The sequence below is a fragment of the Corvus hawaiiensis genome, chromosome 2 (assembly GCF_020740725.1).
Source record: "Corvus hawaiiensis isolate bCorHaw1 chromosome 2, bCorHaw1.pri.cur, whole genome shotgun sequence".
Classification (NCBI taxonomy): Eukaryota; Metazoa; Chordata; class Aves; order Passeriformes; family Corvidae; genus Corvus; species Corvus hawaiiensis.
This window is the reverse complement of record NC_063214.1, coordinates 121,707,912-121,725,389: the sequence shown is the minus strand read 5'-3', so window position 1 is coordinate 121,725,389 and position 17,478 is coordinate 121,707,912. Positions and strand designations below refer to the sequence as shown.

The 17,478-nt window shown below is 49.6% G+C and overlaps 1 protein-coding gene across 3 annotated transcripts in view; it reads right to left on the bottom strand.

Annotated features, from left to right (window-relative positions):
* RUNX1 (RUNX family transcription factor 1) overlaps positions 1–17,478 on the bottom strand; it is a 160,878-nt gene that overhangs the window by 22,185 nt on the left and 121,215 nt on the right. For 2 of the 3 annotated variants that reach the window (XM_048291384.1, XM_048291375.1), the window contains exon 6: positions 12,034–12,225. The exons of the other annotated variant lie outside the window; for it this stretch is intronic. In XM_048291384.1, the coding sequence (XP_048147341.1) occupies positions 12,034–12,225 (192 nt within the window). The remainder of the gene's footprint in view (positions 1–12,033; positions 12,226–17,478) is intronic. 3 annotated transcript variants of the gene reach the window in all.

The window sequence follows — 17,478 nt, the reverse complement described above, 5'->3', positions numbered from 1 at the left end:
CCGTTCCCTCTCCTCCTGTCCCTGTTCCCTGGCAGCAGAGCCCGACCCCCCCGGCTGCCCCCTCCTGTCAGGGACTTGTGCAGAGCCACAAGGTCCCCCCTGAGCCTCCTTTGCTCCAGCCTGAGCCCCTTTCCCAGCTCCCTCAGCCGCTCCTGGGGCTCCAGCCCCTTCCCAGCTCCCTTCCCTGCCCTGGACACGCTCCAGCCCCTCCAGGGCTCTCCTGCAGGAGCCAGAACTGGGCACAGCCCTCGAGGGGCCTCTCAGTGCCCAGCACAGAGGGACAATCCCTGCCCTGCTCCTGCTGGACACACAATTCCTGATCCAGCCCAGGGGCCAGTGGCCTCTTGCCCACCTGGGCACCCCTGGGCTCGTGTCCAGTCGCTGGCACCAGCACCCCCAGGGCCTTTTCCTGCCAGGCCACTTTCCCACTTTTCTCCTTTTCGAGTTAACACAAGTGCTCACTTTTATGATGTGTGGCAGAGCAGCTCTTGTTTGCTGGTGGATTCCCTCCCCATGAACTAATTAATCCCAAATTCAAATTTGCCAATGGTTTTGCATGGAAAATTGCTCATATTTATGTAGCTCTCACGGATATCAAAGGCACTGTGCTTTGGAGCAGTTATTCACAGACTGGGCTGCAGAATGAGGAGCATTGTTTGGACGTGGGATTTGGAAAATGAAATCCACCTTTATGCAATGAGAGCTGAAAGCATCACCAGTGCTACCCTTGCTCAGCCAGCTGTAAATCATCACCCTAATAAAATCAGGAGTTGCCTTTCACTAAATGTTGTCTTTCCTAGGGCCAGAGGATGCAGCAATTTACAGGAATTTTTTCCATGTGAAGGAATTTTGGTTTCATTGGTTTTTGTGGGTATTGACCAGCTGAATTTAATCTGCAAGAAGCTGAGAGAGCCCAAATTGGCCAAGTGATGTATAAAATAATTGACAAATGTAACTAAACCTGTAAAAGGCCAAGAAGAGCTGGGATTGTTCAGCCTGGAGAGGAGAAGCTTTGGGGTGAGCTCAGTGTGGCTTTGCAGGGCCTGAAGGAGCTGCAGGAAAGCTGGAGAGAGACAATTCCCAAGGGCTGGAGTGCCAGGAGCCAGGGAATGGCTTCCCAGTGCCAGAGGGCAGGGCTGGATGGGAGATTGGGCAGGAATTGTTCCCTGGCAGGGTGGGCAGGCCCTGGCACAGGGTGCCCAGAGCAGCTGGGGCTGCCCCTGGATCCCTGGCAGTGCCCAAGGCCAGGCTGGACATTGGGGCTTGGAGCAGCCTGGGACAGTGGGAGGTGTCCCTGCCATGGCAGGGGTGGCACTGGATGGGCTTTGAGGTCCCTTCCAAATCCAAACAATTCTCTGACAGAGGATGCAAACTCCAATAGTTTCTATTTCCAATAGTTTCTATTTCTATCCCATGTTTGGGTACCTTACCAAAGACATTCCAAACTCCTCTCTTTGCAGATATCCCTGAAAAGTTCCTGAAGCTGAGCACCAAATCTTGCAATGTCCCAGAATCCCTGATCTTGAACTGAGCAAGACAAACCAAACACAGACAAACCAAAGAAACCTCTGGCACAGACCTGGGAATTTCTTGTTGGAAATCAAGCCCAACCTGAGAGCAAAGCCACGATTTTTTAATGGCCCTCTTTAATATCTTTTTTTTTTTGTTTTAATGGCCCTCTTTTCTTTTTCAATGCTTTTAAGAGAAGAGCTGTACAAATAGGCTGGAAATGGTCAGCTGGAGCCTATTTGATTATCTAATGTGCATTTCCGCAGGTCATTGATTGCCTCAGCGAGCACATCCCAGCCCATTGTTCCTTGCCTGTGCACCATCCCCATTTGGTGGGGTCATAACAGGCTGAACACACAGGGAAAACTCCGAAATGAGTTTGCCAAGGGTGTTGTGTGTACTCAGCCACATAAAAGGAGCCCTGTGAGCCCTGGCACCACGTGGGCTCGTGAGGGAATGATCCTGTTTGATGCAATGTTGTGTTAAAGGCCTGCCACAGGAGGTGTGTCTGCCCATGAGGCTTTGAAAGGAGCCGCCCAAGCCGTGGAGAAACCCCAGAATTAAGGTTGGAAAAGACCTCCAAGATCATGTGTCTGATGCCCACCTTGTCACCCTGCCCAGAGCACTGAGTGCCAAGTCCAGGCCTTCCTTGGACACCTCCAAACCTCCCTGGGCAGCCCCTTCCAAGGCCTAACCACACTTTCCAGGAAGAAATTGCTCCTAATATCCCATCTAAACCTCCCCTGGCCCAGCCTGAGGCCATTCCCTCTCCTCCTGCCCCTGTTCCCTGGGAGCAGAGCCCGGCCCCCAACAAGAGCTCAAGTTTGGAGATGTTCAATTCAGAATTTGAGGGAAAACAACACCTTCCATTACAAAACCCCAGTGGCATCTTCTGGCAGCTGGGCAGCACCAGGTGAACGAGGAGCTCTTTTCAGTGGGTGTTTGTTTTTAGGGTAAGGAGCCCTTATTTATTTACTTTTTGTTTGTTTTATTTACCACGGAAGGTAATTTGAGCTCTGCTACCCAAACCTTGGCGTGTTCTGCCAAGAGGGGATTAAAGAGGAGAATGCTGTGGAAAGAAACTGGGTTTGTCAGGGAAGAACTCGGAGAGATTTGATTTACCAGCGTTTTGCAATCGGAGATTTTAATCTTCCTCACCACTGGGACATTCAAAGGCCAAGAAAATGCTTTGAGGGCCCGTGGGGAATAACCCCAAACACCAGAAAACCTCAAATGCCGAATTTTTGCCATCCAAAGTTTGGAATCATGGAATGGTTTGGGTTGGGAGGGACCTTAAGGATCATTTTGTTGCACCCCCTGCCATGGCAGGGACACCTCCCACTGTCCCAGGCTGCTCCAAGCCCCAATGTCCAGCCTGGCCTTGGGCACTGCCAGGGATCCAGGGGCAGCCCCAGCTGCTCTGGGAATTCCATCCCAGCTCCTGCCCACCCTCCCAGGGAACAATTCCTTCCCTATATCCAGTTTAAACCTGCCCCTGGGGCAGGCAGAGATATTTGCTTTAAACACCTCCAGGATGAGATGAGATTAGTCCTGGGAAGGAGCAGTGAGCCAGACTCAGGTGTTTCCATGGAAAAGGAAGGGCCCCAGGAGACAGAAATGTCTGGTAGAGGTAGAGCTGAAAGATGCTACCCCAAAAATGAGGAGGAGAGAAGAGCAGGCAGAGGCTCCACCTTGCAGGGGTGAGAGAGCTAAAGGAGCAAGAAGTGAGCCCAGGAAATTCTCTGGGAGAATCCTGGCACAGAATTCCTGCCCTGGGTCAGAGAGCAGCTCCACTTTCCCAAGGACATAACGGAGAAGGGCTCAGGGAGTGGAAGGGGATCAAACCAAAGCAGCAGCAGGAATCACTGTGCAAGTCCCAAACTGAACTGGGAATACTTGTCCCTGCCTGCTCTGCTCTCAGTATCCATCAGCTCTCCCGTGGTAAAAGACATGGACTGATTAATGAAAATAAAACTGTGCCTGGGCATGAGCTGCCGAATTTTAGAGCTGTCTAAAGATTCAGGGAGAGGGTTTTCCAAAGGCAGCTCCATAGCTGGGACTGATTTCTCTGTGGTTTAGGTGCTTGGGCACCATCAAAAATCCTCCTGAAACACATTTCTGCTTCCTGAGTTTTCCTAAATGCTCGGTAAAAAAATCGAACTCTCAATAATTTGTCTAAAAAATCATGGAATTAGTGTCAAAAATGTAGGACAAAACACAGATCTCTCAACTTCTCTGCCTGAAACCCAAGATTTCCTTTTTGTTTTTTGGAGTTATCCTTAAGGATGCTCCATGTGAGAAAAATGTGGGGGAAAAAAGCAGAAGAAAAATTGGTGTAACTGAAGGTGTTGCTTGGGGACTGAGAACATATTTGTTGCTTCATCTGCTGCTTTTTCAATCCCAGGAAGTGCCAGGCATTTGGAATATGAAGATTGGCATCTTAAATATATCGACACTTGGAAATCTTGTGGATGAACCACCATTACATAACTCTTTCCATTAGTTGATGGAAAAGCCAAACAATTCCAAGCCTTTTTTTTTTTTTTCTCCCAAGCTGGATGCAAGGCTCTTGAGCAAGGCTGAGGCCCTGGAGCTGGGAATGCTGCCTGGAACACGGGCAGGTGTTGAGGAATTGGATCCTCACCTCGCTCTGCCCCATGTGGGAGCAGATGAAGGAGGCACAAATGTGTGGCTGAAGGGAAGGAATCCTGGAGGAGCTGCACAGATCCCGGTGCTGGGAAGGCAATGGAGGCTCCAGCACAGCTGGGATTTATCCAGGGAATTGCTGAGGACCTGGAGGTCCGTGTGGGAGTGAAGGAGCACTGGGAGTTTGCAGGGAAAGGTTTTATCTTGTCACTGAGATACAACAGACAAAAGGGTTGAGACTCATGGAATCGTGGAATGGTTTGGGTTGGAAAGGACCTTAAATCCCATCCCATCCCATCCCACCCCTGCCATGGCAGGGACACCTTCCACTGTCCCAGGCTGCTCCAAGCCCCAGTGTCCAGCCTGGCCTTGGGCACTGCCAGGGATCCAGGGGCAGCCCCAGCTGCTCTGGGCACCCTGTGCCAGGGCCTGCCCACCCTGCCAGGGAACAATTCCTGCCCAATCTCCCATCCAGCCCTGCCCTCTGGCACTGGGAAGCCATTCCCTGGCTCCTGGCCCTCCATCCTTGTCCCCAGTCCCTCTGCAGCTCTCCTGGAGCCCCTTTAGGCTCTGGAAGGGGCTCTGAGCTCTCCTTGGAGCCTTCTCCTCTCCAGGTGAGCACCCCCAGCTCTCCCAGCCTGGCTCCAGAGCAGAGGGAGAAGATCCCAAACATTCTCCTGCCTGTCCAGGAGAATCAGAACTCCCTTGATGAAGTCAGTGGTGCAGAGAATTGATTGAATGGAAGCAAATCTGGGCCTGGGGAGCATCTCCTGGGCCCTGCAGCCCAGCCACACCTCGTGCTCTGCACTTACAGAGCAAGATCCATCTTAAATTCCATCTCTGTGTGTCTGAGAGGCTCCTGGAAGACATCCAGGGCTTCTGTGATCCCTAGGAACCATCTCCTAATTTCCAGCCTAAATTCATTGACAGTTGACAGGAGAACCACTTGTTCTGGAGCCAGCACTGGCCTTCAGCACAAATGGTTCTGCTCCCTCCCTGCTGCTGAGCCCCTCTGCTGTGGTTAATGACAGGAATTATCCTTCCTTTCCTCTGCAAAATGGAATTTATCTGCCTCTGCCAGCCCCTCCCTTAAATCAGGGCCTCGATTCCTCTGTGTATCCCACCTGTGTTGCCTCAAATTGCTCTGCCTCCAGTTCCTCCCAGGAAAATCTCCCAGGAATAAAGGAGATTCCTGATTCCAGCCAGTTGGAATTCCTAAGGTTGCTCCCGTTCCTGGGTTGCTGCTGGGTGTCACCACCCCTGTGCTGTGTCACAGCTGATGAGGCAAAGGCTCGGCAGAGATGCTGTGTGACAGTCACTGGATTTTATCCCTGTCCCAATCAGCCTTTGGAGAGGATCCCAATGGAATTACAGACTTTACAAATCTGATGGAAGATGTGGCTCCTGCTGTGAGGAGCCCAATTCCACAGGGGATGAAATGATTGGGTAAAAAATGACATGGAGGGTCAGAGCCAAGAAAAAAAAAAAGGACAATATATTAATATATAATAATGATATAATAACTGCAGTTATTTAGTTTGTGTTGCACATCTTAGAGGATCATGGAATGGTTGGGGTTGGAAAGGACATTAAAGAGCATCCAGATCCATGGGCAGGCACACCTTCCACTATCCCAGGGTGCTCCAAGCCCCAAGCTTGGAGCATCCAAGCTGGTCTTGGACACTGCCAGGGATCCAGGAGCAGCCACAGAGATGATCTTTAAAGTCCCTTCCAACCCAAACCATTCCATGATTCTATAAAACAGGAGGTTTATATTTATATTTGTGCTAGGGAGGTGTGGTAAGGAGTGGATTTCCATGGGACAGGATTCCAGAGGAGTTGTTCTCTGTGTGCTAAGCCAGCTCATGTGCTCATCAACTTGGATGCAAACTGGTTTATGACACCACAAATGGACACCAGGATGAATCTGCATCTGATGACACTTCCAAAGTGCTCCTCAAAAAGGAAAACTGTGGAAGTTACTCATGGAATTCTAAAGAAATATCATCTGCCGAGCAAGAATTGCCAATCACATCCTGCGCTCTCAGGAAGAGGATATTTCTCTCTATAAAATTCCCTTTTTTGATGGAGCCCTGCCAGCTCCACAGATTGGGTTGGCAAAATATTTTGGGAAAGCATCACCACTTCCACAAATTTCCTGTGGCTGTGGCTCTCGAGCTCTGGGTCCACACCACGGGGTGGCTTCAGCTCCTTCTTTTCCCCACACTGGAGTTTTTGGTGGCTGCTGGCATTGAAGGCAGCAGGAAGGAGGAAGACCATTTCCTCCTCCGCATCCAGAGCAGGCTCCTGGTGGAAATTCCCACTCCAGGAGATGGAGGGGAGCTCTGTTAAAGGGGATCTTCTCTGATCAGGATGGACATGACCCAAACTGTGGTGGGGAAACCCTCTGGGGGTGGAGAGAACACCCAGCCACATCCAGAAGCGCTGGATCCAGCCCTATCCAGGGGAGGATGCAGCAGAGCCGATAGGGAAAGTGCCAAGCTCAGGCAGCCCTGGCTCGACATTCCAGGGAGTGTTTTTTGGGATGGAGAGGTTTTGAATCCCGCAGGAAGGCGACAATCTGCTGGGAAAGCACCACGTGCTGGGTTAAACACAGGGAGATCCCGGGGTGTCCAAGGGAAGAGAAAATATCAGTATTTAATCTATCACACAACGGGAAGAGCTGGGAATTCCCTGATCCTGGGAGGCTCTGGATCTGTTGGGGAGCTGCGAGCACACCAATCCCAATTGCCAAAATTGCCTGAAAACTGCATTTTCCAGCAGCAAAATGTGGGGGCAGAGTGACAACCCCCATCAAATACCCTCTGAAACACTGCAAATTCCTCTGATTCTATTAATCCACGGCTTATTCAGCCAAACTAAAAATGGAAATATTAAAAATTGGGGCTTGATCCAGCCGGAAGAGGAACAAAGCCGTTGCAATTCCCTGTTTTCCACGCTGCCCTTGACTCCCCTCCTGTGTTTCACTGGTTCCTGGGAACCCTGATAAACCCAGGCTGTGTTTTTTGCCCAAGATCCCGATAGCGAGGACCTTGAAATGTCTCTTACACAAAGTGTGGGGCACCTGGAGGAAGACAAAAGCCTGGCTCGTAACAAAATAATCCCCCAGTCCTTGTGTTTGGTGTTAATTCAAAGAGCTGAGCTTTAAATGATCTCCCTTGCTTTGCTTTCAGGGCTCATTCTTCCCTTCAAGAGCTGTCAGCAGTTTTATTCCAGCCTCTCGTTTCCAGGGATTTTTGATTTGGTCATAAAAGTGGGAAACTGAACATCTAAGGTTACAAAATTAAAAAAAAAAAAAAAAGCAAACTCAGGTATTTTAAGGCCATAAAAGCCTAAAAAAGAACCAGAAGTGTGTAGCTTAAAGTGATTATTTGTTTTCCCTAGAGAAAATGTATTAATTATTATTTATGTTTTAAACTTATGGGTAATTAATAAGTCCCCAGGTGAAAACCTCCAAACAGTTGGAAAGCAGTTGAGAATATTCTGGTTGGATGGAGCTTGGAGCAACCTGGACCAGTGGAAGGAGTCCCTGGTTTGTTTTAAGGTTTTTTTCCAACCCAAACCATTTGTGGTTCTGTGATTCTGTGAACATTAGTTGGGCTAATTAAAAAACAAAAATTGAAGTTATTTAATTGCACGCCCCCATTTATTTCTGCAATTTTGTAACTCCACATTGATGCCTCCACAAGAATCTTCTTGGCCTGGATTTTCAAATATTTCTGTTGGCCCTGCAAAAACGTCTGCTGTAAAGGAACCTTATGTTCAGATTTTCTGGAATTGCCCACTCTGGTTAACTTTAACCACTGTAAAATCCGGAATTGTGGATTTAGTGTTTGCTCCAGGCTGGTGTTGGGAGAAACTCAACCTTAATACACAGACAGGTATATTTATATTTATTATAAGTTGAAATTTAAATGCTTCTCAAGGGTCTAAACCCCTCAGCACAGCTCACATGGCTCTGGCTGGCTTTCCCCCCCCCTCTGCACAAAGGAAGGGGTGAGTTGAGGTCAGAATCTCCTTTTTCATCTGTGTGGAGGTCAAATCCTTTGACATTTTACACTCGGTTCTGGCACAAAGTAATCTCAACTTAAACCATGTGGTGGAAGCTTTTCCTCCCCTCCCATTCCCCTTTGCTCTGGGAATTGGCTGTGGATAAAACTTCCAAGGGAACAGGTGGACGTGGCTCCCTCCTTGTGATATGAAAGAAGCAGAAAACTCGATTAAAGCAATTTATGGGCTCTGAACAGAACTCTTGCCGTGGATTTGTATCCGTGACACAAAAGGTTTTCTGCTCCCGTTCAAGAGTTGCTAAAATAGGAAATTAAAATGAACCTCAATCCTTTTCTAGCTGAAAACCTCAACAAATAAACAGCGGTTTGGTGGCATGGCAGCCTGCCCTTGCCATCCAAGAACTGCTCTGAGATCTCTCTTTTAGTTTTGTATTTTTAGAAAAAAAAAAAAGATAAGTGGGTTTGGATGAGTGGAGGAGCAACTTGTGGTTCCTACTGGTGGGAGTTAAAGCAAGGTTTTGGGACACTGCTTGGAATTTAGTGATGGATGGGGGGGTTGTCTTATAAAAAGCCCTGTGTGCTCTCTTCAGTGAGAAAGTTTCACCAGAAATGTTTCAGGATGCAAAATGGGCAGGGAGGTGTGGAAATGGGATGTTCAGAAGTGTTTTGGTTTTCGTGGAATCACAAGATCTCAGACTGGTTTGGGTGGGAAGGGATCTTAAAGCCCATCCAGTGCCAGCCCTGCCATGGCAGGGACACCTCCCACTGTCCCAGGCTGCTCCCAGCCCCAATGTCCAGCCTGGCCTTGGGCACTGCCAGGGATCCAGGGGCAGCCCCAGCTGCTCTGGGCACCCTGTGCCAGGGCCTCACCATGCTCACAGCCAGGAATTTCTTCCCAATATCCCATCTAACTCTAATTTCTGCCTGTTTGAAGCCATTCCCTGGCTCCTGGCCCTCCAGCCCTTGGCAATTGTCTCTCTCCAGCTTTCCTGCAGCTCCTTCAGGCCCTGCAAGGCCACACTGAGCTCAGCCCAAAGCTTCTCCTCTCCAGGCTGAACAATCCCAGCTCTCCCAGCCTTTCCTTCTCCCTTCCCTCCCTTGGTTTGGAGGTCTCTGCTCTGAAACTGAATAAACAAAAATAATAATAAAAAGAAATGAAATATCCCAACTCCTCTGAGATCACACAGATCAACCCTAACCCAGTCACACTTTGATCACCCAGGAAAAAATGATGGTGCTGGAGCTCCTTCCCACCCCATCCCTTTTTTCCTGCTGTGATAATGCGACCCTGAAAAGATGAGCCTGAAAGTTAAAAGGTGATGGCAACAGACAAATGAGAGAGGCTTCAGTTTGGGGTTTATTTCCCTGATATCCACTGCAAGCCCCAACAATTTCCATCCTCAACAGACAACACACATTTGGGAGGGAAAGTGGAGCCAGGAGAAAAGGAGAATATCCCTGAGGAAACATCCATGGCTGAGCTACATCCACAGGTGATACACATCAAAATCCTGTTTGAAACAGCAAAGCCCAGCGACCTCCTACAACTATTCCTGGAGGGAGCAGCTGGATCCAGGGCCCAGCGTGAAAAACCCATCGGGAATTCCACAGGGAAGCAGGGAAGAGGGATCCTGGCTGTTAAACCTGATACTCTGCTGAGCAGAAAAGTGTTCCCAAGAAGCTGAAGAATGTGAGGCTGCCACCGATACCTCCACCCACATCTGTGCTGAGCAGCCACAATAAAATGTGTTTTCTTTTCTCGGAACGGAGCCGTGAGCAGGAGAAACCCAACGTGGTCTGCTCTGCAAATCAGGGAAAGAAGTGAGGGGAATGTGAGGGGATCCTTCACCTGAGCTGACCTGGAATTGCTCCAGCCAGGGGGAGGAGCTGGGTGGTGCTTCCAGTTTCTTTTTGCTTTGTACAGCACGTGGTAATTTGTTGGGTTTTAGTGGTGAAATCAGTGGGGTTTAGTAGGGTTAGGTTGGATACTGGGGAGAAAATCTTCCCTGTGAGAAAGGCACAAGTTGCCCACAGAATTTTTTGGCTGCCCCAATCCCTGGAAGTGTCCAAGGTCATCTTGGAAGGGGCTTGGAGCAGCCTGGGATAGTGCAAAGTGTCCCTGCCCATGGTTTGGGTTGAAACTAAATGATATTTAAGGTCCCTTCCCACCCAAACCATTCCCTGATTCTATGATTCTCAAATATATCCCAAACCCAGCAGATTTGCAATAATTCCACTAAGCCACAGATCTTCCAAGCCCTGGGAAGAAAGGAAAGTTCCAAGTGTTGCCTTAGGTGAGTGACAACCTTCCCTGCCTGCAGGAAAGAGCGCTCTGCTCTTAAAAATAAATCCCAAAATAAGAACTTATTAGTTCCCAGTAACCATTCCTCTCCAACAGCCCAGCAGAAAACCTTGACTGAGCCCATTTCATTCTAGTTGGAAGAATAGGGGAAAACTCTGTTAGGAATAGCACCTGCTAAAACCAACACCATACCATGTTTTTGGGTCCAGTTCCCCACGAATCTGCATTTTTATAGGATCAGCTATAACAGTGACCTGACCCACTGCCCAAATTTCAGCAGGAATTTCAGCAGGGACAGACTCAACTCTAGGTGATGCCAGGTAAGATTCCAAGCTGGATGACTCGGTTTCATCCGAGCCTGGGAGGAAATCCTGAGTCACCCTTTTGCAGGTTTTCATTGCAACAAAACCCACTGAAAAACCACCAGCCACAGAAATCCCTCCAAAGCAGCCTGTCCTAAGAAAGTCCCAGCACTCAGGGAAAAGTTTTAGGGAAGGAAGCACATTGCAAAGCTCTCTTTGCTGCTGCCTTCCTGGGAAAGGTCAAAGCAAGGTGTTGACAGTATTTCCCTCTGCCTCCAGCACACTCATGGACAAATACCCACTGGGAAATACACCTGGAAAAAGGCCTGGCTTTGCAAGACAACAATGGCTCTGCAGGTGTTCCGAGGCACAGGTGAGGATAACAAACCCCACGAGCTGTGCTGACACTGGGAAGACACAGAATGGAGCCCTGAAAACCTGCCAGGCTTCCCAAAATTCCAACATCCATCGGGAAGCCCCTCTTTTCACTCCTTATAGGCATTCACATGGCAGAGATATCCAAGGAGAGCCCTGAAGAGGTGGAAGCACAGCGGGGCCATGGCCCCGTTAGGCCGTGGGGATGGAGGTGGGCGAGCAAGGGGAGGATTAGAATGGACCCCTTAAAACCTGCCAGGCTTCCCAAAATTCCAACATCCATTGGGAAGCCCCTCTTTTCACTCCTTAAAGGCTCTCATGTGTCAGAGATATCCAAGGAGAACCAAGAAGAGATGGAAGTACAGCGGGGCCATGGGCCCGTGAGGGCCGCGGGGATGGAGGTGGGCGAGCGGGGGGAGGATTAGAATGGACCCCCTAAAAGAACCTCTTAAAACCTGCCAGGCTTAAAATTTGGGCTTCTCAAAATTCCAACATCCATTGGGAAGCCCCTCTTTTCACTCCTTATAGGCATTCATGTAACAAAGATATCCAAGGAGAACCAAGAAGAGATGGAAGCACAGCAGGGCCTGTGAGCCCAGGTAGGCCGTGGGGATGGAGGTGGGCGAGCGGGGGGAGGATTAGAATGGACCCCCTAAAAGGACCCCTTAAAACCTGCCAGGCTTAAAATTCGGGCTTCTCAAAATTCCAACATCCATTGGGAAGCCCCTCTTTTCACTCCTTAAAGGCTCTCATGTGTCAGAGATACCCAAGGAGAACCAAGATGAGATGGAAGCACAGCAGGGCCATGGGCCCGTGGCGGCCACGGCGATGGAGGTGGGCGAGTGGGGGGAGGATTTTGGGTACTTACCCTGAATCTGACTCTGAGGCTGAGGGTTAAAAGCTGTGCTGTGGTTCAAGGAGGCTCGAGGGTTGGGTGTGGGGGCTGGGTGGTGTGGGCTGACCCTCATGGCCGTGCGACGCAACTGCTCCAGCTCGCTCAGACGCTCAGAAAAGGACAAGCTGCCGGGCTTTGTCTGCTCATCTATTTTCTGCCGATGTCCTAGTGTGGGAGGGGGGGGAAAAAGATCAGAAAAGCTCACTTGGTACATGAGGTCGGTTGGTTTTGGTTTATTTTTCATTTTTTCCCCTTGTTTTTGCAACCGCTGATCCACTGGTGAAGGGCCTAATCTGGGACTGTCTGAATCGAAACTGAAATCACCTCTCAAGCATTGCAATCTTATCGTGGGGCAGCCTGAGATGTCCCCTAGGCTGAAGAACCAGATCCACTGACAATTTCAGGGCTTTCCTACCCTCCCCACAGTTTCTAAAAGGAGGAAATGGCCCCTGTGCTAAACCTGCACTGTGATAACTCCTCAAAAATTCAATCCCAGGTTGTCCCCAGGCACCACAATCAGAAAAGTGCTATGGGGCTCTAAAATAACAAACCCAAACAAATCCTGCTTTTGGATCCTTTTGCAATGGTTTTATGGACAGGAATGGGAAATAAACACTGGCAGAATTGAAACTGGAGTAATGAAGTTTCTCTTGGTGGCACTGGGAGCTTCAGGAACGTGAGGTCCCATCAGACACTCAGCTCTAAGAGAGGAAATGCTGAATTTAGAGCATCAGCCAGGGCACAGGGGACTTGGGCACAGCCACATGGGAATTACAGGCTCCAGCACTTCCCAGAGCAGCCCTTGGAGCACAGTCCCATGAAGCTCCAGGGCTGGGAGGGGACAGGGAAGGTCCTGGAGACTCAGGGCAGCATCGTGACACATCCAGATTCAGCTGGAAGGACTAAGATGACCCATTTCTACCCTCCACTGTCCCGGGCTGCTCCAAGCCCCAATGTCCAGCCTGGCCTTGGGCACTGCCAGGGATCCAGGGGCAGCCCCAGCTGCTCTGGGCACCCTGTGCCAGGGCCTGCCCACCCTGCCAGGGAACAATTCCTGCCCAATCTCCCATCCAGCCCTGCCCTCTGGCACTGGGAAGCCATTCCCTGGCTCCTGGCCCTCCAGCCCTTGGGAATTGTCTCTCTCCAGCTTTCCTGCAGCTCCTTCAGGCCCTGCAAGGCCACACTGAGCTCAGCCCAAAGCTTCTCCTCTCCAGGCTGAACAATCCCAGCTCTCGCAGCCTTTTCACAGTCACAGCTCCAAGGCTGCCAGAGCTCCAGGAGCGTTTGGACAGCGCTGCCAGGGATGCCCAGGCTGGGATTGTTGGGGTGTCTGTGCAGGGCCAGGGGCTGGACTCACGGTCCTGCAGGTCCCTTCCAGCTCAGGATACTCCATGATTCTATTCTATGATTCCATGATTTCTGTACACTGGATTTGTCTCAGGAAATCAGCTGCCTCATGGATCTTTGTGCCTTATCTCTTGTCCTTCTTTCCATCGGACACTGTTGCCCTGGCAGGAATGCAGGTCAAATCTCCAGCCAGATGTCAAGCATCTTTATTTTTCTACTTGTTCCCTTGAAGAAACAACGGAACTTGTGACAAGGAAAGGGGGGAATGTCCTTAAGGTGAATGAAGGCAGGGCTGGATGGGAGATTGGGCAGGAATTGTTCCCTGGCAGGGTGGGCAGGCCCTGGCACAGGGTGCCCAGAGCAGCTGGGGCTGCCCCTGGATCCCTGGCAGTGCCCAAGGCCAGGCTGGACATTGGGGCTTGGAGCAGCCTGGCACAGTGGGAGGTGTCCCTGCCGTGGCAGGGGTGGGAATGGGATGAACTTTAAGGTCCTTTCCAACCCAAACCATTCCATGATTATATAAAAAGTTGGCATTATTTTATTTTGTTTTATCCACTGTCCCTTATTCCACACAAACATAAGCATTCCTAAAAATCCCTCTCAAAACGTTGAATATCAGCGAATAAGCAGCAAAAGTTCTCTGCAGAGCCCTGTAGGCCCCTTCCTCTACAGAGAACTCTTTCAAGCCACCCTGACAGCTCCATCAAAACACAGGCCCATTTTATGCACTAAAAGGAAAATGTGCATTTAAAAGCAGTTCCCAGTAGCTGCATTTCTAAAATTAAATTTTATAACTCGTCTTATGGTTCCAAATCTCAGTGGCTCGGCATTTCTTCCCCTTGCCAGGCCCTTTGGCACAGCTTGAACTGTCTCAGATTCCACACTGTGCTGTAAATTATCCCAAGGGGAGGGGGAAGGAATTAAAATATAAAAAGACATATTATATAGCGGTGGTTTCATCATTAAAGAGACCCATTAGGGCTTAAAAAAAAAAAAAAAAAAAAAAAAAAAAAAAGAAGAAGAAATAGAAATAAAAAAGGAGGGGAGAAGCAAAGACAGCTGAAAAGGACTTTTTTCTGACATTCTGGTTGGTTGGGAGCAAATGCTGCATTTGTCAGCAAAGAAAAGCTGGAAGTTCCTCAAGCCTTGGGCTCCTGACCCTGGATGTGAATGCCAACATGTGGAGTCACACAAGATGTGTAAAATACCTCATCCATGGGGATTATTTTAAGCTCCAACAGGCTCTACCCAGGGCTGGCAGAGCCAAGAGCCACATCCTTCCAAATCCAGCCCCACACTGGCATTTATTCCCGATTTCAGTCTCCTCAGACATCTCCTGCTTTTAAAGGAGTGCAGGAAGGCCAAGTTTGACCCCCTGTGCCCTCCCCTTCCCCTCCCACCTCTCCTGAACCCCACAGTTCAGGCTGTTGCCAGGCTGATGGGAGGATCTCTGCCTGCCTCACAGAATCCCAGGATCCCTGAGGCTGGAAAAGCCCTCCCAGCCCATCCAGTCCCAGCTGTGCCTCATGCCCACCTTGTCCCCAGCCCAGAGCACTGAGTGCCACCTCCACTGGACACCCCCTGGGATGGGCACTCCAAACCTCCCTGGGCAGCCCATTTGAATGTTTAACACCCCTTTCTGTGACAAAATCCCTCCTGATGTCCAAAATTCTCTCTGATATCCAGAATTCCTCCTGATTTCCAAGATATCTCCACACCCTGCATCTACCATGTGAAACTCCTGGACCCCTCCACCCCTTCTTGTGCTTCCCCAGAGCATCCAGCTGAATTTTGGGGGTGTTTCAGCCTTCAGCCTCCTGCATGAAGCCTCTTCCATAACCTGGGATTCCCAGGAGTGCAGGGGCACAGCCAGGATCTGTCTCATCCCTTGAATTTGTGGAAATTCCATTTGTGTCAATGCAAGGAAGAAAGATCAGCACCAACAGGTTCTTCCTCAGGAGAACTCTGCTGGTTTTGTGCCTAGATTTTAATTTTGGGTGGGAAGCACTCAGAATCAACACCAGGCAATTGTCACCTCAAGATGCAGCTCCAGAAGTGCCTCTTTACCCTCCCTGTCCCCAGCCAGAAAATCGATTTTATATTTCTCCTACTCGGGCTGCACAGAACCCGTTTGGCACCAGAGCTCTGCAGAAAGAGAGTGAAGAACTGTGCCAGAAAAATGTACCAAACATAAATAGTTCTCCCAAGCCACTCTCAAAGCACAGGCAGGGCTTTGTGAGGGTGACTTGTATTTTGGTGTTTATTAGCTCTGCTTTGAAGTTGCATTCTAAACACCTTGCTGGGGCAGGCAACTTATCCTCAGCTCACCCCGGCAAGGCCAGCACTGTTATTAACCCTTTAGCCAGGTGGGAAATGGAATGGCAGAGGAATGAGGTGCCTTGCCCACGGCCAGGAGGTGACCCTGTGACAGCTGCTCTGCTCCCAGTCCCGTGAGGTGACCACAAGCCCAGACCTCCCTTTTCCAGGATGAAAAAAGAGCAGCGGGAAGGTGCTTGGAAGCTGCTCTGGCTCTGCTGAGCCGCTTTGGCCACGAGGTGCCACAAATCTTGATGGAAAACACTCAAACTTCCAGCTGTTGAAGGAAGACCTTGGCACAGAGCTCACACGAGGTGGAACCACTGCCCTCGTCCCCTCCCCGTGTCCCCAGAGCTTTTTTGACAAGGATCAATCAGCAGAGAGAAGAAAAAAGCAACAATTTTCCCCCTCAGGTTGCAGGGTGGGTGCTGGGGACGCTGGAATAAACAGGACATGCAGCCAGCTTGGCTAAACCACAGGGTTTGGGGGCTTTTTGGTTTGGTTTGTTTTTTACCTTATCCCTTCCAAATGCTGCCTGAGTGAGGTCAGGAGGGTTTTTTTTTTTTTTTTTTTACATGGAATATTACACAGGGAGGGCAGGGAAAACATTGGCTCTTCCGAGACTTTTACAGCGAGGCAACATGAAAGTGCTTCCCCTCTTAATGGCAGGGAAATGCAGTTTTATGGACTTTGAGAGACTGTGGAACGCTCAGCCTCGGCCTGCAGCCAGGTGTTGGGATTGGGGATGTGGAAATGACAGCAGCAAAGTGCCTTGGCAGTCCCTGCTTTCGTGGGAATGGTGGCTGTGAACGGTGGCTCAGTCTGGGATTCACGCTGGCCCCAAAGGATGAGAGCAGAGCTCCAGGTGCAGGAAAAGAACCAGGTTTCCTTTACCTTCCTTTTAAATTTTGAGTTTTCCTTCAATTTTTGAGTTTTCCTTTCATGGTTTCGATTTTCCTTTAATTCTTTTGGATTTTTAAAGGCTTCCTTAGATGCCTTTCAGGCTCAGAGAGGCAGAATTGGGTAAAGCAGAGGCCAAGGAAAGGCATCGCTCCTCTCCTTCTTCCAGCTGGAATTCTTGTGGAAAACCAGGACCATTTCACAAGTAAACACTGCTGGGATGGATTAAGGGATATCCCCGTCCATGGCAGGGGTGGAATTAAGTGATCTTTAAGGTCCCTTCCAAACCAAACCATTCTATGATTTCATGGGGTTTCTTTTTGTCTTTTAACCAAATTTTTTTCCTTTTAATTACTCCACTCTTCTGTCACTTCTCATCCACTCCCAAATCAGCATACAGGCACCTGAGGGAAAGGCTTGGAGCTGTGTCTGGGAAGGTTTGGGCTGGAGACCAGGGAAAGGTTTTATTTCTCTCCTTTTGTTACCTCCTTTTGCTTTATTCATTTTAAAATTTCAATTCTTAAAATGATTTCAATTTCAATTATTAAGCTGTCCTTATCCCAACCCACAGGGGCTTCTTTGCCCAATTCCCTCCCCATCCCACCAGGGAAGGTGGGGGGTCAGTGTGCTTTAGTTGCTCCTGGGGTTAAACCACAACAGGGCAGTTTAATTAAGCTGAGCCTTTCTCCCTGAATTCCTCCCTTTCTCTCCTCTGACCCCCCCTTTTTTCCCATGTGGAAAAGGAAACTTTTCACACCCAAAAAGTGGATTATTCCCAGGAAAATGCAGTGTCTGGCCAGGCTTTACCAAAGTAAGGAGTGAGTTTAAAGAAACCTGTCTGCTTTGGAAGCACTT